General features: G+C 44.7%; 1 protein-coding gene across 3 annotated transcripts in view; it reads left to right on the top strand.

The window, feature by feature from the left end:
* Window positions 1–23,727, top strand: part of RGS6 (regulator of G protein signaling 6) — an 802,086-nt gene that overhangs the window by 692,575 nt on the left and 85,784 nt on the right. For all 3 annotated transcript variants that reach the window (XM_063947693.1, XM_063947695.1, XM_063947694.1), the window contains exons 8-12: window positions 3,188–3,264; window positions 4,842–4,923; window positions 12,410–12,484; window positions 16,377–16,475; window positions 23,159–23,220. In XM_063947693.1, the coding sequence (XP_063803763.1) occupies window positions 3,188–3,264; window positions 4,842–4,923; window positions 12,410–12,484; window positions 16,377–16,475; window positions 23,159–23,220 (395 nt within the window). The remainder of the gene's footprint in view (window positions 1–3,187; window positions 3,265–4,841; window positions 4,924–12,409; window positions 12,485–16,376; window positions 16,476–23,158; window positions 23,221–23,727) is intronic.

The following is a 23,727-nucleotide window of genomic DNA, read 5'->3' as shown; positions in this document are numbered from 1 at the left end:
TCAATCAGGAAGCGCTACTCCGTGGCGCTCACCTGATTGGCTGTGCGCGGCTAAGCTCAGACAGCGCATCGCACAGCTGCCTCCATTACTTTCAATGGTGGTAACTTTGCCGTCAGCGGTGGGGTTACCCGTGGTCAGCCGCTGACCGCGGGTGACCCCACCACTAACCGCAAAGTTCCCACCATTGAATATAATGGAGGGAGCTGTGCGATGCGCTGACAGCTCAGACGCGCACAGAGCCAATCAGCAGAGTGCAAGGACGTTGCGCTCGCTGATTGGCTTACGAGACCTTTCAGTGACAGCAGTCACGGGGGGGTCTCTCTGCATTCGGGGAAAGGGGTCCCATGTGTCAACATGGGACCCCTTTCAGTTCGCTGGTCGGGTGTTCGTTTTCTTTTTTTGACAAGTACGTGGATTTATCTCTGGACCATGGATCAGGTGAGTATAATTATCTTTTATTTTCAGGTACCCGTGGATTCTACTTGGAGAAGAGGACCGACTGCTTTGTGTCAACATAGGTAAGTATGTGTGTGTCGGCAGTGTGTAATAAAGTTGTACTTGTCACGGTGTGTGTCTCCTGTTTTTATTTGGGTATTTTTTTCTCAGTAGTACTACAGGTACCAGCGGGCCCGGTTTTCCTCCGCATGCTGGTACTTGTGGTTCTCCAAGTACCAGCTTGCGGGGGAGGCTTGCTGGGACTTGTAGTACTATTGGAAAAAACAATATTCTGTCATTTTACTCAAGGCTATCAGCCTCCCATCCGCAGCCCTTGGATGGGGGGGGACAGCCTCGGGCTTCACCCCTGGCCCTTGGGTGGCTGGGGGGGGGACCCCTTGATTGAAGGGGTCCCCACTCCCCCAGGGTACCCCGGCCAGGGGGGACTAGTTGGATATTTAATGCCACGGCCGCAAGGCACTGTATAAAAGTGACCCCCGGCTGTGGCATTATCTGTCCAGCTAGTGGAGCCCGATGCTGGTGTAAAAATACGGGGGACCCCTACTCTTTTTGTCCCCCGTATTTTTTGCACCAGCACCAGGCGCAGAGCCCGGTGCTGGTTTTAAAAATACGGGGGATCCCCTGTCAATTTTCCCCCCGCATTTTTAGAACCAGGACCAGCTCGAAGAGCCCGAGGCTGGTTATGCTTTGGAGGGGGGACCCCACGCCATTTTTTTTCTGAATTTTACAATTCCATCTAAAAAAATAAAAAATATTTTTAAAAATATATAAATAATACTTGTGCCTCCAAAAAAGACAAACCAAGTACCTAATCCCTTCTAATATAAATAGATATGCTATTATCAATAAAAAAAACACAAAAAAACCATGTTTTAAATTTTTTTTATTAGTTTCACCCACCAAAGTGTGGCGGATTGAAAATGTCGAATTTACTGTCTAAAAGCACTGTTGTCGAATTTCCAAACTTCAATTGAATACACTTTGGTCGAATTGCAGCACTTGTATCATTGCAGAAAAGTCAAATTTGACAAAAGTCGAATTTCAAAAAGTCAAATTTTGAAAGTCCGTTTTTTGGACAGAAAGCACTGAATTGCATTGACGATTTTTTTTTTTGCACGAAAAATTCCCGAAATTCGACAATTTCGGGAATTCGACCGCAATTGCATATACCCCTTAGACTCCAAAGCCATTATAAAATGTCTAATTGGAGTGATGAAGAGGTGAGGGAGCTGCTTTAGGATCAGAGGGGATGAGGAAATCTGCTGCCAAATTACTGGGACAGTCAAGGATACCCTCATATATAAAAACATAGCAAAAATGCTTCAAGATGCTGGGTTCCATCGTACGACTATCCAAATTATTAATAATGAATTAATTAATAATTATTAATAATGTGTGGGCCAGAAAAGTCCATTTATAATGACAACTACTGTTTTCTATGGGGGAAACGGGTTCAGTGTGAAAGGTACCCATACGGTAATGAAATGGTAATTTACTGGTTACAACATGAGATGTGAAAGGGGTTTAACTGCTCAGACCCGTTTTAAGAACCGTTTCAAATACCATTTCAAAAGCAGGTTTTGCGATGTGAAAGCAGCATAAGGGTCCTAGGCTGATAGCTGTGGGTCCCCTCTTTCCAGGGGTACCAAATTTTTTGAAAATCGGCCTTAGGGAACTGGAGATACCCGGCTTCAAAGCAGTGGTCCCCATCCAAGCCTGTTAATTGCTTTTCCCAACCAGATATCTCGGGTTCTGTCTGACTTAGAGTTTTTCTGAGGGTATACTCAAAAAGCTGGGATTCTTCCCTTTTAGTAGACACTGACAGCTTGTCTCTACTGTGCCCAGAACCAGAGAGATCAGTCTTCAAGCAGCTGGTCCATGCTCCAGCTCCACATGCCTAATATGTAGTTTTATATTTTTGTTGGTGAATTGCTCTGCCTCCTGAACTCTGATCCCCAAGTCCCCAGAACCTTCTGAAAGCTGAGACGCTCTAGTTTTATTATCCCATTGAAAGCTAAGAAATCTATTTCCAGGAACTTGAGATATCTGCAGTCAAGCAAACTACCCTTCCACTGGAAAAGTATGAATATTATGCCCACACCACTATCTACCCCTGCCCTACATATTAAACACCCCCTGGCCCCTTCTACAGTTTAGTGTTCTCCCTCCCGCCCCATCTCCCACCATCTGTGCAGTACAGGAGTAATTAGCAGAAATTACTGCTCCAGGTCCTACATGCTGTGGGCCATCAAAGCTGCCAATAGCACCCACCAGTGACGTGCGGTAGAGTGAGGCAGGATGGGTAGGGGCCCCAGGGCATTGCTTTGCCCAGGGGCCTACACTTTTGTTAAGACGGCCCTGTACGGGGTCAATTCAGTTCGACACAAGGGGGGTGAGTTGCCACTGTAATATCATGAAAACGCTGTCATCAGACCCACAACTCTCAATCTACCCTGCACACAGACTTTCCTATGCATCTTGCTGCACGTGCGGATATGTGTAAGTCGTGTCTGATTAAATTCACCCTAGAATTCTGCTACTACCTGCGGGTTAATTCAATTACCCACTGATTTATTTTTATTTATTTTTTTGGGGGGGAGGTGGTTACCATTTTGTTTTTACAAAAACAGAGTGGTTGTCTGTTGGCAAAACATTGCTTACAGTGACAGTTTATAATGGATTATTTACATGCTAAATATTTCTTCTCCTGTCCTGTTTTACTGTTTGCCAGGAAAATTTAGCAAGACTGCAGCGGGCTTTTGCAAGAAAATGGGAATTTATATTTATGCAAGCAGAGGCACAAGTCAAGTAAGTGGTAACAGGGCATATCAAAGGCTACTTTATGGGCATCATTATGGGTATAAAAAGTCACAACTTGGATTTGGAATTGAACTTCTATTCAGTAAACTAGGGCCCCAGAATTAATTTTGATATGGAATAGACATCCCAAAACAATGACCATATAACACTTTGCTAGTAGAATCCTGAGGAGGATGCACAGTATTGGCAGAAGTTGTCTAGGCACCTATACATGACTACAAGTAGCCCAGAGGACATACCGCCACTATCTGCAACTACTGAAAAAAACTCAACTACAGTATGTGGTTTTATACTTCATTTAAATGTCAGTGTTAAACACGCAACCCAAAGGTTGCACAAAAAGAAAAAACAAAACTAAAAGCCATAGCTACAGCAAGAAATGAAGGGCCTAATTCAGAGCTGATCATAGATGTGCCGAAAAACACACATCTACAGTCACAATCTGAGGCATGCAGGGAAACGCCCAGCACAGGGCTAGTCCGCCCTGCTTGCATGGCCCTCCCTCCCCCCCCACCAAGAGGCAGACGGATACCCGCCATATTTTGGGTCGCAACGGCTGTGTGTGATGTCACGCAGCTGCTGCGGCCCGCCCCAGCAACAGTCCGGACATGCCTGCGTTGTCCAGACTGTGCCCCCCCCCAGCTGCCGACACGCCCTCCCAACACCGTTGACACGCCCGGACCCGCACCAGCTTGGCATCTCACTGTTTTCGCTCGCGCAGTGCGGCTGTTGCGCGTGCGTACACTACATAGGGCTTCAGCCTGCGAACGCTGCCGTTGCAGCGACCAGGTCTGAATTAGGTCCTAAGTCAGAAGAATTTGTTAGTAATCAGCAAATTGCTGCAAATGGTAAGTCACCAAGTTAATAATTCCTTCTCTAGCACACCTACTAAGTTGCTGATTCCCTAACGTAACTAATGTGTGTGGGAGCCAGAAAGAGTGTTACATGTTTGTAAGTAAAGCAAGTAACTGGATAAAACCATGTTGCACTGCAGGTGGGGCAGATGTAACGTGCAGAGAGATTTAGATTTGGGTATGGTGTGTTGAAACTGAGATCTAAAAATAAAGCTGTCTAACATTTATGAACTACATACAAAAGCAGCCAGTATTTACACTGCACAGAAAAAATATAACCCACCCAAATGTAAATCTCTGCACATGTAGCATTTGCCCCACCTGCAGTGCAACATAGTTTTGTCCAGTTGCTTACTTTTTTGCTTTACTTGCAAACCTGAATCAGACCCTGTGTTTGTTAGCCGTGTGTTTGCACATTTCCTCTCTTAATATGATTTTTGCTGAGCTTCAGAGTTGTGTAGTTTGAGATACAGTATATCAGTGAGCAAAGTTGTTTGAAAAATATGCTTGTTGTACACTAGTCGTTTTCTTCATGCTAGTATACTGGCCTCCATAGAACTAATTCTCAAACATGAAATATTTTCTGCTGCAAACATGCATCCCGGAATTCGCATAGGATATAACTACATGGAAATTGGTCATATCAAAATAATGATTGTATTAAAAACCTGTAAGGAAATTTTATATTATTCTTAATGTGTTCATTTGCAGAATTGACAGAAAAAAGGATAAAACCGAAAGGAAAATACTGGACAGCCAAGAGAGGGGTTTCTGGGATGTGCACCGACCAGTGGTAAAACTATTCTCTAAAAAATAAATTATTGAAGTAAAATAAAATGTTTGCAACTTATTTTGAAAAGGGAACTTTATTCTGTATTTATTTGCGTTTAGTGATTTCAGTGGGAGCTGCATTATGGCCATTCTAGTAATACCCCTTTCACACTGACATAGCCTGGTCGCACCCAGGAATATATACACGGGTGTTTCCCAGGTGCGACCCGGCTTGAGACCACTTTCAGACTTGCAGCCCGACCCGTCATACTGCCGGGTTGGTGACGTCACTTGCTGACGCTATTGGAGGTGGCGCTTGGAGACCATCCTCTCCAAGCACCGCCTCCTCCTATGCAGAGAACGGGTGCCGGGTCGCCTTGACCCGGCTTACCCATTCACACTGCACCGCATCCCGGGAATAACCCTGGAAATATTTGTCAGTGTGAAAGTGGTATAATCTAACCAATAGAGGAGTGCACACTAGTAACCAAGTAACAGAAAATAGGGGGAAGCTCCCAAAGCAGTAACTTTGTGATTAAACTTTTTTTTTTAATTTAAACAGGGATGTCTTCTTAATTAAAATGTAAAATGGACATTTGTGAAGGCCCATTGGTATAGGTTTCCATTACGCTTACCAGGATTATAATACCACAGGCAGAGGAGAAACAGCAGTGTCCTCTCTCAGCTATTGATCCTCATTATGTTCTATTTCTGAACTCCCCTCATCAGGAGTGGACTGTCCCACAGAGGTACATGGGAAACCCCCGGTGGGCCCCACAGGATACAGACTGTGCACATGAATTATATACAATACATATGTCACCTTATACCGCACAGGACTATGATGTATTTTCTACAGTACAGATCTACTACTGTATTTACTATCTATATTTATCAAGGGACTCAGACCATGCACTCTCTAATGATTAGCCAAGCATCTGTGGTGGCTGGCCACAACCCCTCTGAAAACTGGCCACACCCCTGAACACGGGCCCCTACCAGAGGCGTAACTAGGGTTTTTGGAGCCCAGGGCAAGATTAGGAATGGCACCCCATCCACCCCCCTTCCCCACACACACACAGAAAAGACCCACATAGTCCATTATGGGGGAAAAAGAAGGGGCGTGGCCACAGAAAATTGAGTGTGTCAACATCACGTGCCACCTGATTCACATTGCACGCGTTATTTTCAATTCCACATGCACCTTACCTATATGATAGTTTCTCACAATGTGGAACCTCTGAAGAAATGTAAGGCAAATGGCGTCTTCAGTCGGTAGCCACTATTCATGTAGGAGATCACATCATCCACAAGATACCTGTTTGTGTAGGAATATTAACTAGGTCATCATCATACAACAGTGGTTCAGCCAGACTCACATCCTGCCCCCTGCGTCTCTCAGTCACACCATCTCTCCCCCCTGCGTCTCTCAGCCACACTATCATCTCCCGTGTCTCTGTCACACCATCATCTCCTCCTTGCGTCGTCTCTCAGCACACCATCTCCCCCCTCTGCATCTCTCTGCCACATCATCATCTCACGTACAAATAATTGTCACTTTATATATAGGCAGTGGTGCAAGTAAAAAAAAAAAATTATTAGCGGCACTGTGGCACGCGCCAAAAAAATGGGTGTGTCCACATGCCACACAGGGCGTGGCCAATGAAAATTAGGGCGTGATACACATATGACCCCAATAGTGCAGTGCCAGATACACATATGCCCCCAATAGTGCCATGCCAGATAAACATATGCCCCCAACAGTGCCAGATACACATATGCCCCCACGGTGCCAGATATTCCCCCACGGTGCCAAATACACATATGCCGCCACGGTGTATGATATGCTCCCACAGTTCCAGGTGCACACGTCTCCACAGTGCCGGGTACATACATGTCCCCACAGTGCCAGATATGACCCCCACTCCACAGTGCTGCTCACCGTTGCTGCTCTGGCTGCTGCTGTGCGTGTGTGTCAGAGGAGGAGAGTGCAGCGAGCGCCTCTCCTGCCCCTCAGTGCTCAGTCTGGCGGCGGCGGGTGGGATCTCAAACCAGGCACCAGTTTGTGAGCCAATCAGAGCTTGCGGACCGGCAGCCAATCAGGAGCCGCTGCTGGTCCGCGAGCTCTGATTGGCTCACAAACCGGCGGCTGGTTTGAGATCCTACACACTGGAATGAGGGGCAGGAGAGGCGCGCACTGCGCTCTCCTCCACTGACAGCTGACACACACGCCGCTGCTGGACTGCGCTCTCCTCCACTGACAGCTGACACACACAGCAGCGGCTGCAAGTACAGGTGGACGAGGTAAGCGGGATAGTAGGTAAATCTATGGTCCATTTGGCCATGCCCGTCTGTATAGTATCCAAATTCAAGTGTTTCCTTATGTGTGAGTATAATAAAGAGGTTGAACAAACCTGATTACCTGAGGTTCTAATCAAAGTCATTGAGAATGGTGGTAGTGGTTAAGCGTGACCGCAGACTAGGAACATAACTCTGCATTTGATAGTATGAAAATAACGGAATAGATAAGTCAGGGTATTTTTCAGTCAGTTGAGAAAAAGACAACAATTTCGAGCAATCAGCATTTAGAACATGGTGAATTAATCGAAGACCACCCCTGTACCATGCGTTGTATGGAGAAGATCCCTGAGCCGAGGAAACATGAGCAGTAGCGGTATGGTGAAGCGGGAGAAACACAGTGTCATATGTTGAAATGCCTAATTGGAAACGGGAGAGTCGCCAGGCAGTGCATGTAGTGAGGAGAAGCAAATTATAGGAAGCATTGGAGGGGAAATCAGAAGGTTTCATGTGTAATAAACTGGTCCAGGCCACAGCAGGACAAACGGCCTGTTCTAGCTCGGGAATTGCATAATTATTTGTAGCACCAATCCAATCTACCGTATATCTGTAGTTAGCAGCTAGTGAATAACTGTGAATGCAAGGTAAAATTATACCACCAGAGGAGAGGACACAGTTTGAACAGATAGAACCGAGTTTTTTCCCCCGGCCCAAATAAAAGTGCTAATTGCCTTGTTCAGTATCTTTAAATCCAATTCTGTAATTAACAACGGGAGTATTTGAATAATATGCAACAAGCGTGGAAAAGAAATCATTTTAAAAAAATGGCATCTGCCGATATAAGATAATGGGAGTCTGATAATGTACGGGCTATCACCCCAGGGAAATTACATTTATATAAATCTTCCGGATTCACTGGTATGGTAAGACCTAAGTATTGTAACGATGAGTCTGCCCAGACAAAAGAGAAACTGTCAAACCAGTCATCAGAAGCTCCTGCATGCAGCGCTAACGCTTTGGTTTTTGATTTGTTTATTAGAAAGACCGATATAGTTTCAAAGCCCTGCAGAAGACATAAAAAACCTGGAAATGCCTCATGAGGATTAGTGAAATATAACAACAGGTCATCCGCATATGCAGAAACTTTGAGGGTATTGGTACCCACTGTTATGCCCTGCCATGGGGTACAGTATAAAAATAAAAATGTTGAATCAGGGGATCCAGGGCTAAATTAAAAAGGAGAGGGAATGGGGGCAGCCCTGTCTAGTGCCACGATGGAGTGTAAAGCTATCCGTATTCAAACCATTAATAGTGAGAAATGCTTTAGGGGAGTCGTATAATCTACCAAAGTGATAAATCCCGTTACAGAATTTTGCATAGGAAACACCCGGAGTAAGTATGTCCAAGACACCCTGTCGGATGCCTTATCGGAATCACAACTAACTAACTAACAGAGTTTTACCTGAAGGATTGGACAAGGAGCGTGTTAAAGCAGCTACGACCTGTCGGATGTTATGTACAGAAGATTTGCCTTTCACGAAACCAGTCTGAGAGGGGTGTAGCAATTTCGGCAATAAAACCTGTAGACGCTGTGCGACAATGGTAGTTAGCAGTTTGAGGTCTTGATTCAATAAGGCAATTGGTCGATACGAGTGGACCATCGTAGGATCTTTAGGCAGGACAATGATTCTAGCTTGATTAAAGTCTGGTGGTGGGTCATTGTTTGATAGTATAGAATTAAATAACGACGAGATGTGGCAATAAATGGGAAGATAATATTTTGTAATACTCGGCACCCAGTCCGCCAGGGCCCGGGGCTTCCGTTTGCCAGTCTGCCTATGGCAGAGCGCAATTCTTGTTCAACTAGACGATCTCTTTCATCATCAGACAGCCGTGCAGAACCTGCGTGCCTTAAAAAAAGTCATACCTAAAGACGGATCGTCAAGGGAGGCAGTATATACATTTGTGTAATAGTGCAAGAAAGACGTCGCTACAGATGGGTCCATGGTTATCTTGGCTAGTTTGCTGCGCCTAGGCACAACATGGTTTATTAACATAGACCCTTCATCTATTGTTCTCAGCTACAATACAATACAGAGAACAATACATCAGGGGATTAAGTCATTACAGCAGGGGATTAAGTCCGACTGCCCAGTCTCAGTTAATCCTATTAAAGGTCAAGAAAAACGTGGACCCATCTGTATATCAGAAGTAGAGGTCTGTTGACCCGATTCAGAGACAAGTTTACTAATGGTCACTGGGGGACGTTGACTACGAACTACTGAAACCGGTAATTTACCCGCCTTATTACCCCACCTAAAGTACAGATTTCTTTGATAATCAAGCGAGTATTGTGCCTTTTCGGCACATACCGCATAATACATAGCTTTAGTATCTGTATAAACCTTACGAGTGCTGGGGGTGTTATTGATAAGCATAGCAGAATAAGAGGTAGAAACAGTTGAGCTTAAGTCATGGAGTCTCCGATTCAGTTGTTTGCGTTTATCCATAACATATGCAATGATGTGACCACGGAGTACTGGTTTTGATGTTGCCCAGAATAGATTAACATTATCAACATGTTGAATATTATCATCAACATAGTTCAAAAAGTTTTGCTCCAACGATGATTTAAAATCGGGAGAGTCCATGAGATAAGATGGGAATCTCCAATTGAAGGAGAATGACCTAGGAGATAAGAGAGATAACGTGAACCTCTGCCTCCCTGCACTCTCCCCCTGTGTCTGCCGTGCTGACGATCACTGCTGATCGGTCAGCGCGGCAGGACCCCCCCCCCCCCCCTCCTGCTCCAGCGGCTGCAGACAATGGCAGCCGCTGGGGAGAGTAAATGAACCCTCCCAAGCCACCTTTCAAAATGAAAGCCGCGATGTTCCGATGGTCGCGATGTATTCCCGATCGATGTTTGGGGGGGGGATATTTAAAAAAATATATATTTTTTTTTCCTTTTTTTTTTTTTTAAACTGAAATCATTTAGGATAGGGTTAAAGTCATGTTCTTCACCTAATTCACTCATAAAAAACCCTGACAATTTCGGAGCGGTTTTCGGCAAAATAAATCGTCAGTTAAGTGGTTAATGTGATCCCGTGTGGAAGATGATGCAGTTTGGGGAGAGTGCCATATCAACCTATACCCGACTGAGGAAACATAGTGTATGAACTAAATATGGAAAAGATGATGGACCCCCTTGTCCCAGCCAGAAGTGTTACCATCAAGGAGCACAATGTGCAATCTCGTAACAACACCTGTAACAGCAAGAACAAACATAAACAATAATCCCATGAGGCAGTCCAACCCATTTTCCTAATTTTTCGAACCCAAACAATAGGCCAAAAGGGCCAGTCATGTACATCAGAAACATTTACACATTGAATGAAATCATACAAAAATGTACTTCTTCTTTTTTTTTTTTTAACTAAAATCATTTTGCATAAGGTTATATTCATGTTCTTCACCTAATTCACTCATTAAAAACCCCAACAATTTCTGAGCGTTTTTTTGGGGGAAAAATCATCAGTTAAGTGGTTAATAGATGCAGCACATGTGGGCAATAATGTAGGATGTGCGACTCATGCTGCTGCCCAGCCAGCAAAGTAGATAAGGAGGTACAGGCCTTGCCCCAATGACACCGATTTCCAGATTGCCGGGTATCCAATGGGTGCTACCAGGACAGCTACATAGAAGGGTGTTGTACACACCTGGCACCCATCTTCCTGCTCCAGGCATTGCTCTGTGATGTCATGATGTCACATGTGCTGGTGGCAGGGTGCATATATGCTCTGCTACATCACTGCCGCGCATTAGGCTAGATGCAACATTATTGTCAGCCTGTGCATGTGCTGGGACTGTCAATGTTATTGACAGATATGGACCATTTGGGGGTGGCAGCAAAACACAGGTGTGTCATGACGATTTTGGGGGCATTTGAGGCTGTGACTGTAATCCCATGCGCATCTGCAATGTCTCCGACATCTTATTTCCTGCGGCCATGCGTGATCATAGGGCTGCCCAGAATTTAAATAATCGACTGATCTGTTACCAATGTTGCATCTTTATATGTAGCCGCTGGGATTTACAAAGCTGCGGTTGCGTATTTCAGTACAAATCATACATTACCCCTATAACTTCCTCTACCAATTAGAAGTACAGATATTTACTGTAGAAAAATGTATCTAGTTCTGTTTTTAAAATCTATTAATGAACATGCTAGTGTCACTTCATTTGGTGAGGAGTTCCACCACTTTACCTTAGCTAACAGAAACACCCCTTCTATACAGCATGTAAGGGGGCATATATATACGGCGGGATATAATGGCGTCCGAGTTCGCTGGATGTGTGGGTTGCCGGCTGAACTTTGACATTTTTTTAAAGGGGAAATCATTTAGAAGACATGGCTTTGCCGTGTAAATGACTGACCCTTTAAAAAAAACGTCAGAGATAGGCTCGCATCCCGCAACTCCGACGATTTCGGACTCCATTATATCCTGCCGCTAGAATGAATACGTCCAGTAAATAGATCCTGCCTGTGATAAAACAAGCCTGAAAATGAACCACCTGATGTGCTGCACACCAGCCTGCATAATGGCATGAGGGGTCTAGCACGCAGAAATATGGCATTAGACACCAGTAAAAGGAATTAATATCACCTCCGTTGATCCTGTGATTTGTGTGTACCTTTATTTGTAACTTTTGAGCTTTTCTTAAATTCCACCCTTTTTAGCCAGGATGTTTCTGGTAAGTTGAAGTCAGTTGCTTTTATGCAATCAATGTCCCGAGACGAGTTGTTCTACAGTAGATGTCAGTTCTGAAGCAATGGATGTATTGATGGGTTAAGTTAGTTCTGGGAAGGGAATGCTTCAGGAATTATACTACACCTAGGAAAACTGCTTGAGGCAAAGAGGAATTGTGGAGTTCAGAGACAATGGCGCTCCAGACATCTCCTTATAGGGATATAATAGGGCAATCATGCTCTTGCGTATGGTATCGGATTTTCCTACTGGAGGAACAGCTGCCATTTATGCTTAGAGACGCAGACTACAGTGTCATTTCATGTACGTGTTGTTGCATGTACTGTATTCTAAAACAATGTAATGTTACACTGTAACCACAGAAACTATTTCATGTCTTCTTTTGTAACATATTGTTGTAACTAAAACTTGTGGTATACATAATTATGTATCTCCATTTCCCAGCCTGGATGTGTGAACACAACGGAAATGGATATAAGAAAATGCCGCAGAATGAAGAACCCCCAAAAGGTCAAAAAGGTAAAGTACACTAAATAACGAATAAATAGTGTTTCAATAATCACAACGCTACGAACTATGTGTTTGTTTCAGGAAGGCTAACTAATTTACCTGTGCAGGCTCTGGCATTGCTCCAGCAGAGAGGGTATTTTCAAGCAGCGTCAGGTTGTGTCCGAACCTGCATGTAGCCACGTTATGCTTTGGGACAAAGATTTTCTGGAAGTGCAACATTAAAAACCGTCAGGCTAAAGTCGATCTGAAAGTGAGGAACTGGTTTGAGGGTAGCCACATTGGGATCCGGACTATAGGTCCACCCCATATGGCCGGCAGACACAAGGCCAACACGGACAAAAGGTCGACATACAGTATGAAAGGTCAACACTGGAAAAGGTCTTCAGGTTCAAAAGGTTGACATAACAATGGCCGACACACATATGGTCGACCTCTGTATTTTTGGGGGGTTTTCATGTTTTTGGCCTTTTTCCGTCCTTGGCTGTCTATGTCAAAAATTATAACATTTAGTAACCTTGTGGTGAGCGAAGCGGAGTGAGGCACCATGCCTGAAGTGTGGCGAGGAAAGCGAGCCCGTGAGGGCATGTGTTTCTACAATTGGTGGTCCCAGATGAAAAAAACTGTCCACACTAACCCCAAAAGTGCAAAAAAAAAAAGTGTATTCACCATTCCCCTCCCCCCGACCATTTTCATGTCGACTGTTGTACTTGTCGACCTTTTCCAATTTGACCTTTCATATGTCGATTTTTTTAGTCCATGTCAACCTTGTGCCTGTCGACCATATGGGGTAAACCTAATGAGTGTAGACCTTGATGTAGATAGAGGCACTGCAGACCATTTAACCACAAACTACAGAATAACATTCTTAATAGGTTTAGGGAGAGATGTATCAAGCTTTGGAGAGATATAAAGGGGAGAAGTTGCACAGAGCATTTATCTAGCACAGCCTATAAAATGACAGTGTAGATGCTATTTGGTTGCTTTAGGCAACTACTTAATTTTATATCTCTCCAAGCAGAAGGTGTATTAAGCCTTACAGATAGATAATGTGGATCTGTTGCCCAAAGCCACCAATCACCTACTGTCATTGCATAGACTGCGCTAGATAAATGACAATTAGAGCTGATTGGCTGCTTTGGGCAATTTCTTCACTTTATCTACAAGGGTTAGATTTACTAAAGCTTCTAAAAAGAAAAGTGGTGGTGTTGCCAGTAGTAACCAATCAGATTCTGTCTATCATTTTCTAGAATGCAATAGAGAAATGATATATCGAATCTGATTTGTTGCTATGGGCAGCACCAATACTTTTCATTTTTTAATACTTCAGTATATCAACCCCTAAGGTTTGAGACATCTCCTCCCAAGGTTGATATATCTCCCCTTCTGTGAGTTGGTATTGAGGATTTTAACTCACATGCCAGAAAATCTGCCTAGTGCATGTTCCTATTTGCCCAAATGCCATTGTGTGCATGTCCAGATATTCTTAGGGATCAGGTAGATCTAACTGCACTTTAGTAAATGCAACATGCATCAGCAGTGTAGGGCATCCTGCACAGAGCCTTTCAACTAACATCATGTAAATCTATAAGCTCTAGTTTCATATCTAGGTTTTGTGGTCTATCTACCACACTATTAGTGAGAAATGTAATCCTCCTGAAAATCTAATATTAGGCTTAAAATTAATTTAGACCAATCAGAATCCCTAAAGCTTTAAGAGCCAGATGGCTCCCAGACATTCTGTTAAATTTACCATATTGACACATCCATTTCCACAACAGCCACTGCCTAGAAATATGTACAGTAAAATAGAACTGCATTATGATTATATCCTGTGGTCAGGCCACGTTGTTAGGTTGGTAGGTGTGTTGAGAAGCAGTTAATTTGCCGGCTCTTGGTATTCTGGCGGTCAGGAGACCAACGCGGAAATGCCGCCGATCAGAATAACGCCCACAGCCCCTATTTCCCACTCGGGTGGTGGTCCACGCCACACCTGAGGAGGAATATAATAGTGTGGCGAGTGAAGTTCGACACTAGGCCCGAAGCATGGCGAGTGAAATGAGCCTGTGTGGGGACTCGCTGCGCTCTCCACCGGGAATCCGGCTGTTGGGAATCCGGCTGTTGGGATCCCGGCGTTGGTCTCCTGACCGCCAAGATCCCAACCGCCGGTGTTACATACCTGACCCGGTGTAGTGTCCTTTATAGTAAGTGTAAAAGGGGTTCCAACATACAGGTCGAACCCATATGGTCGACATGCATTAGCTCAATGGTACACATTGGTCGACATGGTCAAAAGGTTGACACTTAAAACCATGCTTAAGGTCAACGGGTACAAAAGGTTAACGTGGTCAAAAGGTCAACATGGTTGACACACAAATGGTCTACACGTTTCATATTTTTCCAACTTTTTCTTGATTTACCATCCATGAGGATTATGATTGGAAATAGGGGGCTATTCAGGTTTGGTAGCAAACCAAAAGAGTTACCAATTGGGCAAAACCATGTTGCACTGCAGGTGTGGCAGATACAGTATAACATGTGCAGAGAGATTTAGATCTGGGTGGGTTATATTGTTTCTGTGCAGGGTAAATACTGGCTGCTTAATTTGTACGCTGCAATTTAGATTTCAGTTTGAACACACCCCACCCAAATCAAACTCTCTCTGCACATGTTACTTCTGCCCCACCTGCAGTGCATCATGGTTTTGCCCAGTGGCTTACCTTTTTGGTTTGCTAACAAACCTGAATAGGGGCCAGTAACCTTGCCCGAAGTGTGGCAAGCAGAGAGCCCGCAAGTAAACAGATTTTCACTGAATATGCTTAGATATAGCTAACTATACAAAATGACACCCAAAACAATGTAAAACAAATATATTTTGTGTTGACATTTTGTGTGTCGGCCATTCTATTGTTGACCTTTTGACCCTGTTGACCTTTTGTACCTGTCTATCTTACCCATGGTCTACCTTTTACCTGTCGACCTAATGCATGTCAACCATATGGGGTCGTCCTAATGATTGTCTATCTAGACAGTGTAGATCTTCTATACCACACCCATGTACAAGAATTGTACAGTATTATGGAGAGATCCACTGGTCAGGCCATGTCGGGTTGTTGCCTTGTCCTATGGCTGTGGGCATTATAAAGTAATGTTAAATAATTAGGGAAACTGTACAATAAATGGAGAATACCTATTCTGCATATACAGCTAATTTCTACTGTCATTATGTACAAATATTTCCAAATAAATGAGCAGTTTACAAAAACAGAGAACTTATTTGTCTTGTGCCTACACAGTGGTTAGCAAGGTTCTATTCGAAGACCCTATCTTGTGGAGTTTATATTGTTTCCCTGTGTCTGGGTTGGCTTCCTCCTGGTGTTCTTCTTTACTCCCACACTCCAAAAATACAGGTTGAGTATCCCTTATCCAAAATGCTTGGGACCAGAGGTATTTTGGATATCGGATTTTTCCTTATTTTGGAATAATTGCCTACCATAATGAGATATCATGACGATGGGACCCAGGTCTAAGCACAGAATGCATTTATGTTTCATATACACCTTATACACACAGCCTGAAGGTAATTTTAACCAATATTTTTTATAACTTTGTGTATTAAACAAAGTTTGTGTACATTGAGTCATCAAAACACAAAGGTTTCACTATCTCACTCTCACTCAAAAAAGGTCTGTATTTCGGAATATTCCGTATTTCGGAATAATTGGATATGGGATACTCAACCTGTATTGGTATATCAAGTTAGGACTTGCAATTCAATTGTTCTACTACATAATCAATATTTTATCATTTGTTTTATAAATACATATATCGGTTTAGTGAAAGATGTGCGAGACTGCCGTAATAATTTTCTTTCCTCTTCTTCATCCTCCATGTTTTTCTCCAGTCAGTATATGGCGTGTCAGAGGACTCTCAGTCACAGAGCCCAGTTCATATGGCTTCCCATGTCATTAGGAAAACGACAAAAGATGACTTGCGAAAACAGGTTGGTACATCTGCTAAAGGGGAAAGTAACATTAGGCTGAGAGCCTAGGGTGTAGAGAATCGTAAATCTGGTAATTTGGTTAGTTACTGTACCAAGTTACAAAGATCCACTCTCCATTAGTTAACTGGTGTTTATACACGTTTCTAAGTCATTTTGATGATCACCTTTACAGATATTCCTGAAAAGTACACAGCAAATAAACCATGTAAACCCCTGTTCTATTGTGCATCAGATGATTCTGTACTACTAATTACAGGCTCAGCCAACAGACTTCTTCATTATTGGGTTTCTCTAATGGAACAAATACATTTTTTACTTTAAGCTTCACTGACATTTATTCAGAGTTGAGAAGAATGTTTGGATGATATTCCAGGGATGTGTTCGGCATACCGGCTGTTGCGATGCTGGCGGTCAAGTGACCGACGCCGGAATCCCAACACCACTCAGTAAGGCCATTGCCGGATCACCGACAGCTGACATCCCGAAGGTATCAGGATTCAGGGGTGGGTGGGTGTTTGGGGAAGGTGGGTTAGGCTCTAGGGGGGGGTAACTACTTAGCCGTCACTCCCCAAGGATTAGCTCTTGCTGCCACCCCCAGAGGGTTAGCCCCAGTTACCACATCCCCCCCCCCCCCCCCTCCAAGGGTTAGGGTAGGTAATGGGAAGGGGGTATAAATACTTAACCCCCTCCAATGTCTGCATCTTCAGTTCTTCAGTGTCTGGATGCTGCGGTCAGTCATGTGCCGCCTCCCAACCTTCGGCATTTTGTATGTATTCCTTATTTTTAATGGTCCTACCTGCCCAACTTTTCTCATTCACTCCTGAAAAACAGTGACAACGTTTGATGAATTGCATAATCTGTATAAATGAAACTGACATTTGACACCACTGAAAATATAATTGCAAATAATCAATGTTAAATAGAGATCGATACACTTTATAAATAAAGTGTATTATAAATGTAGATAGCATAATAGCATAGGCTACTAAATACTCATAATTGTATTATTATTATAGTTGTTAATAATAATAATTGTTTTATTGTGTTTCTTCCTTTGCATTATCTTCTATCATTTTATTTTGTGATCTGTATTTCTCTATCGTCCTAGTGGATGCTGGGGTTCCTGAAAGGACCATGGGGAATAGCGGCTCCGCAGGAGACAGGGCACAAAAAGTAAAGCTTTAGGATCAGGTGGTGTGCACTGGCTCCTCCCCCTATGACCCTCCTCCAAGCCAGTTAGATTTTGTGCCCGGCCGAGAAGGGTGCAATCTAGGTGGCTCTCCTAAAGAGCTGCTTAGGAAAGTTTAGCTTAGGTTTTTTATTTTACAGTGAGTCCTGCTGGCAACAGGATCACTGCAACGAGGGACTTAGGGGAGAAGAAGTGAACTCACCTGCGTGCAGGATGGATTGGCTTCTTGGCTACTGGACATCAGCTCCAGAGGGACGATCACAGGTACAGCCTGGATGGTCACCGGAGCCTTGCCGCCGGCCCCCTTGCAGATGCTGAAGTGAGAAGAGGTCCAGAATCGGCGGCAGAAGACTCCTCAGTCTTCTAAAGGTAGCGCACAGCACTGCAGCTGTGCGCCATTTTCCTCTCAGCACACTTCACACGGCAGTCACTGAGGGTGCAGGGCGCTGGGAGGGGGGCGCCCTGGGAGGCAAATGAATACCTATTTTGGCTAAAAATACCTCACATATAGCCTCCGGAGGCTATATGGAGATATTTAACCCCTGCCAGAATCCGTTAAGAGCGGGAGACGAGGCCGCCGAAAAAGGGGCGGGGCCTATCTCCTCAGCACACAGCGCCATTTTCCCTCACAGAAAGGCTGGAGGGAAGGCTCCCACAGAGAGGGGGGGCACTAATTTGGCGATATGCTTATATATATATTAAGATGCTATAAGGGAAAACACTTATATAAGGTTGTCCCTATATAATTATAGCGTTTTTGGTGTGTGCTGGCAAACTCTCCCTCTGTCTCTCCAAAGGGCTAGTGGGTCCTGTCCTCTATCAGAGCATTCCCTGTGTGTGTGCTGTGTGTCGGTACGTGTGTGTCGACAGGTAGGAGGACGATGTTGGTGAGGAGGCGGAGCAATTGCCTGTAATGGTGATGTCACTCTCTAGGGAGTCGACACCGGAATGGATGGCTTATTTAGGAAATTACGTGATAATGTCAACACGCTGCAAGGTCGGTTGACGACATGAGACGGCCGACAAACAATTAGTACGGTCCAGACGTCTCAAAAACACCGTCAAGGGTTTTAAAACGCCCGTTTACTTTAGTCGGTCGACACAGACACAGACAGGGACACTGAATCCAGTGTCGACGGTGAATAAACAAACGTATTCCTTATTAGGGCCACACGTTAAAGGCAATGAAGGAGGTGTTACGTATTTCTGATACTACAAGTACCACAAAAGAGGGTATTATGTGGGATGTGAAAAAACTACCATAGTTTTTCTTGAATCAGATAAATTAAATAAAGTGTGTGATGATGCGTGGGTTCCCCCCGATAGAAAATTATGGGCGGTATACCCTTTCCCGCCAGAAGTTAGGGCGCGTTGGGAAACACCCCTTAAGGTGGATAAGGCGCTCACACGCTTATCAAAACAAGTGGCGGTACCGTCTATAGATAGGGCCATCCTCAAGGACCAGCTGACAAGGCTGGAAAATATAATAAAAAGTATATACACACATACTGGTGTTATACTGCGGCCAGCGATCGCCTCAGCCTGGATGTGCAGAGCTAGGGTGGCTTGGTCGGATTCCCTGACTAAAAATATTGATACCCTTGACAGGGACAGTATTTTATTGACTATAGAGCATTTCTATATATGCGAGATGCACAGAGGGATATTTGCACTCTGGCATCATGAATAAACGCGATGTCCATAACTGCCAGAAGATGTTATGGACACGACAGTGGTCAGGTGATGCAGATTCCAAACGGCACAGTATGGCCGTATAAAGGAAGAGGACTTGTTTGGGGTCGGTCCATCGGACCTGGTGGTCACGGCAACTGCTGGAAAATCCACCGTTTTTTACCCTAAGTCACATCTCTGCAGAAAAAGACACCGTCTTTTCAGCCTCAGTCCTCTCGTCCCTATAAGATCATATCTGCCCAGGGATAGAGGAAAGGGAAGAAGACTGCAACAGGCAGCCTATTCCCAGGAACAGAAGCGTTCCACCGCGTCTGACAAGTTCTCAGCATGGCGCTGAGACCGTACAGGACCCCTGGATCCTACAAGTAGTATCCCGGGGGTACAGATGGGAATGTCGAGACGTTTCCCCTTCGCAGGCTCCTGAAGTCTGCTTTACCAAGTCTCCCTCCGACAAGGAGGTAGTATGGGAAAAAATTCACAAGCTGTGTTCCCAGCAGGTGACAATTAAATTACCCCTCCTACTACAGAAAAGGGGTATTATTCCACACTATATTGTGGTACTGAAGCCAGAAGGCTAGGTGAGACTTATTCTAAAAAAATTTTTTTTGAACACTTACAAAGGTTCAAATTAAGATGAAGTCACTCAGAGCAGTGATAACGAACCAGGAAGAAGGGGACTATATAGTGTCCCGGGACATCAGGGATGCTTACCTCTATGTCCCAAATTTGCCCTTCTCACTAAGGGTACCTCAGGTTCGTGGTGCAGAACTGTCACTATCAGTTTCAGACGCTGCCGTTTGGATTGTCCACGGCACCCCGGGGTCTTTACCAAGGTAATGGCCGAATTGATGATTCTTCTTCGAAGAAAAGGCGTCTTAATTATCCCTTACTTGGACGATCTCCTGATAGGGGCATAGTCCAGGGAACAGTTGGAGGTCGGAGTAGCACTATCTCGGATACTGCTACAATCAGCACGGGTGGATTCTAAATATTCCAAAATCGCAGCTGATCCCGACGACACGTCTGCTGTGCCTAGGGATGATTCTGGACACAGTCCAGAAAAAGGTGTTTCTCCCGGAAGAGAAAGCCAGGGAGTTATCCGAGCAAGTCAGGAACCTCCTAAAAACAGTGCATCATTGCACAAGGGTCCTGGTAAAAATGGTGGCTTCCTACGAAGCAATTCCATTCGGCAGATTTCACGTAAGAACTTTTCAGTGGGATCTGCTGGACAAATGGTCCGGATCGCATCTTCAGATGCATCAGCGGATAACCCAATATCCAAGGACAAGGGTGTCTCTCCTGTGGTGGTTATAGAGTGCTCATCTTCTAGAGGGCCGCAGATTCGGCATTCAGGATTGGATGCTGGTAACCACGGAGCCCAGCCTGAGAGGCTGGGGAGCAGTCACACAAGGTAAAAATTTCCAGGGAGTGTGATCAAGTATGGAGACTTTTCTCCACATAAATATACTGGAGCTAAGGGTAAATTTATAATGCTCTAAGCTTAGCAAGACCTCTGCTTCAAGGTCAGCCGGTATTGATCCAGTGGGAAAAACATCACGGCAGTCGCCCACGTAAACAGACAGGGCGACACAAGAAGCAGGAGGGCAATGGCAGAAACTGCAAGGACTTTTCGCTGGGCGGAAAATCATGTGATAACACTGTCAGCAGTTTTTCATCCCGGGAATGGAAACTGGGAGGCAGACTTCCTCAGCACGACCTCCACCCGGGAGAGTGGAAACTTCATTGAGAAGTTTTTTCCACATGATTGTAAACCGTTGGGAAATACCAAAGGTGGACATGATGGCGTCCCGTCTGAACAAAAAACGGGACAGGTATTGCGCCAGGTCAAGGGACCCTCAGGCAATAGATGTGGACGTTCTGGTAACACCGTGGGTGTACCAGTCGGTGTATGTGTTCCCTCCTCTGCTTCTCATACCTAAGGTGCTGAGAATTATAAGACGTAGAGGAGTAAGAACTATACTCATGGCTCCGGATTGGCCAAGAAGGACTTGGTACCCGGAACTTCAAGAGATGCTTACAGAGGTCTTATGGCCTCTGCCGCTAAGAAGGGACTTGCTTCAGCAAGTACCATGTCTGTTCCAAGACTTACCGCAGCTGCGTTTGTCGGCATGGCGATGGAAAGCCGGATCCTAAGGGAAAAAAGGCATTCCGGAAGAGGTCATTCCTACCCTGGTCAAAGCCAGAAAGGAGGTGACCGCACAACATTATCACCACGTGTGGCGAAAATTTGTTGCGTGGTGTGAGGCCAGGAAGGCCCCACAAAGAAATTTCAACTCGGTCGTTTCCTGCATTTCCTGCAAACAGGAGTGTCTATGGGCCTCAAATTGGGGTCCATTAAGGTTCAAATTCGGCCCTGTAAATTTTCTTCCAGAAAGAATTGGCTTCAGTTCCTGAAGTCCAGAAGTTTGTCAAGGGAGTATTGCATATACAAACCCCTTTTTTGTGCCTCCAGTGGCACTGTGGGATCTCAACGTAGTTCTGGGATTTCTCAAATCACATTGGTTTAAAACCAGTCAAATATGTGGATTTGCAGCATCTCACATAAAAAGTGACCATGCTCTTGGCCCTGGCCTGGACCAGGCGAGTGTCAAATTGGTGGTTTTTTCTCAAAAAAGCCCATATCTGTTTGTCCATTCGGACAGGGCAGAGCTGCGGACTCGTCCCCAGTTCTCTCCCTAAGGTGGTGTCAGTGTTTCACCTGAACCAGCTTATTGTGGTGCCTTGCACCTACTAGGGACTTGGAGGACTCCAAGTTGCTAGAAGTTGTCAGGGCCCTGAAAATATATTCCAGGACAGCTGGAGTCAGAAAATCTGACTCGCTGTTTATACTGTATGCACCCAACAAGTTGGGTGCGCCTGCTTCTAAGCAGTCGATTGCTCGTTGGATTTGTAACACAATTCAACTTGCACATTCTGAGGCAGGCCTGCCACAGTCTAAATCGGTTAAGGCCCATTCCACAAGGAAGGTGGGCTCATCTTGGGCGGCTGCCCGAGAGGTCTCGGCATTACAACTCTGCCGAGCAGCTACGTGGTCAGGGGAGAACACGTTTGTAAAATTCTACAAATTTGATATCCTGGCAAAAGAGGACCTGGAGTTCTCTCATTCGGTGCTGCAGAGTCATCCGCACTCTCCCGCCCGTTTGGGAGCTTTGGTATAATCCCCATGGTCCTTTCAGGAACCCCAGCATCCACTAGGACGATAGAGAAAATAAGAATTTACTTACCGATAATTCTATTTCTCGGAGTCCGTAGTGGATGCTGGGCGCCCATCCCAAGTGCGGATTATCTGCAATACTTGTACATAGTTACAAAAATCGGGTTATTATTGTTGTGAGCCATCTTTTCAGAGGCTCCGCTGTTATCATACTGTTAACTGGGTTTAGATCACAAGTTGTACGGTGTGATTGGTGTGGCTGGTATGAGTCTTACCCGGGATTCAAAATTCCTCCCTTATTGTGTACGCTCGTCCGGGCACAGTACCTAACTGGCTTGGAGGAGGGTCATAGGGGGAGGAGCCAGTGCACACCACCTGATCCTAAAGCTTTACTTTTTGTGCCCTGTCTCCTGCGGAGCCGCTATTCCCCATGGTCCTTTCAGGAACCCCAGCATCCACTACGGACTCCGAGAAATAGAATTATCGGTAAGTAAATTCTTATTTTTCTCTAGGGCTACATATATAGTAAATAATGATCCAATAACCTAAAGGAAACAAGTTTGCAATATTTACTTTTTAATGAACATACAATTTTATGAGCTAATGTGGGATTCTTTTTGTTTGTAGATTCATTTTCTGAATGTTCAGATAGATCGACATTGTTTAAAAATGTCCAAAGTAGCTGACAGGTAAGTTACAATATACATGCTGTATAAATCCTAGAAATCAGTGCTGTGATAAACATACTGTAGGATGCCATCTCCTGGGGTTCAGAGGTAAAGCAGCCAGCCCAGCAGTAAGAGTACAGCTAGCCCACAACATATTTTATTGTTCAGTAAATAATGATCTACAAAGATAAAGCAACAACAAACACAAGTTTATAAGCAGACACACCTTGCAATTTGCGCACTGAGTTTGCTGTGTAGTTGAGGCTGAGCGTACGCAACTTTGAGCAATTACGGGGGAATCTGTGTCATACTCATATCAACCACACCTCTGAGACTGGGTACACGTTACACGATATATCGTTTCGACACAGATCGTCTCGTGTATACCGTTGATCGTGCTCTCCTACAGGTCGTTTGCTGGGTTGTCCCATCGGGTGTGCAGCATGCCCATTGAGATGATCCTGGCAACGACGGCATGCATCCTAAATGTGGCCACGAATTCTATGTTGTGCAATCGTGTGATATATC

The sequence above is a fragment of the Pseudophryne corroboree genome, chromosome 12 (genome assembly GCF_028390025.1).
Source record: "Pseudophryne corroboree isolate aPseCor3 chromosome 12, aPseCor3.hap2, whole genome shotgun sequence".
NCBI lineage: Eukaryota > Metazoa > Chordata > Amphibia > Anura > Myobatrachidae > Pseudophryne > Pseudophryne corroboree.
Note: the sequence above shows the minus strand (reverse complement) of the source record. Positions and strands in the feature narration are given on the sequence as shown.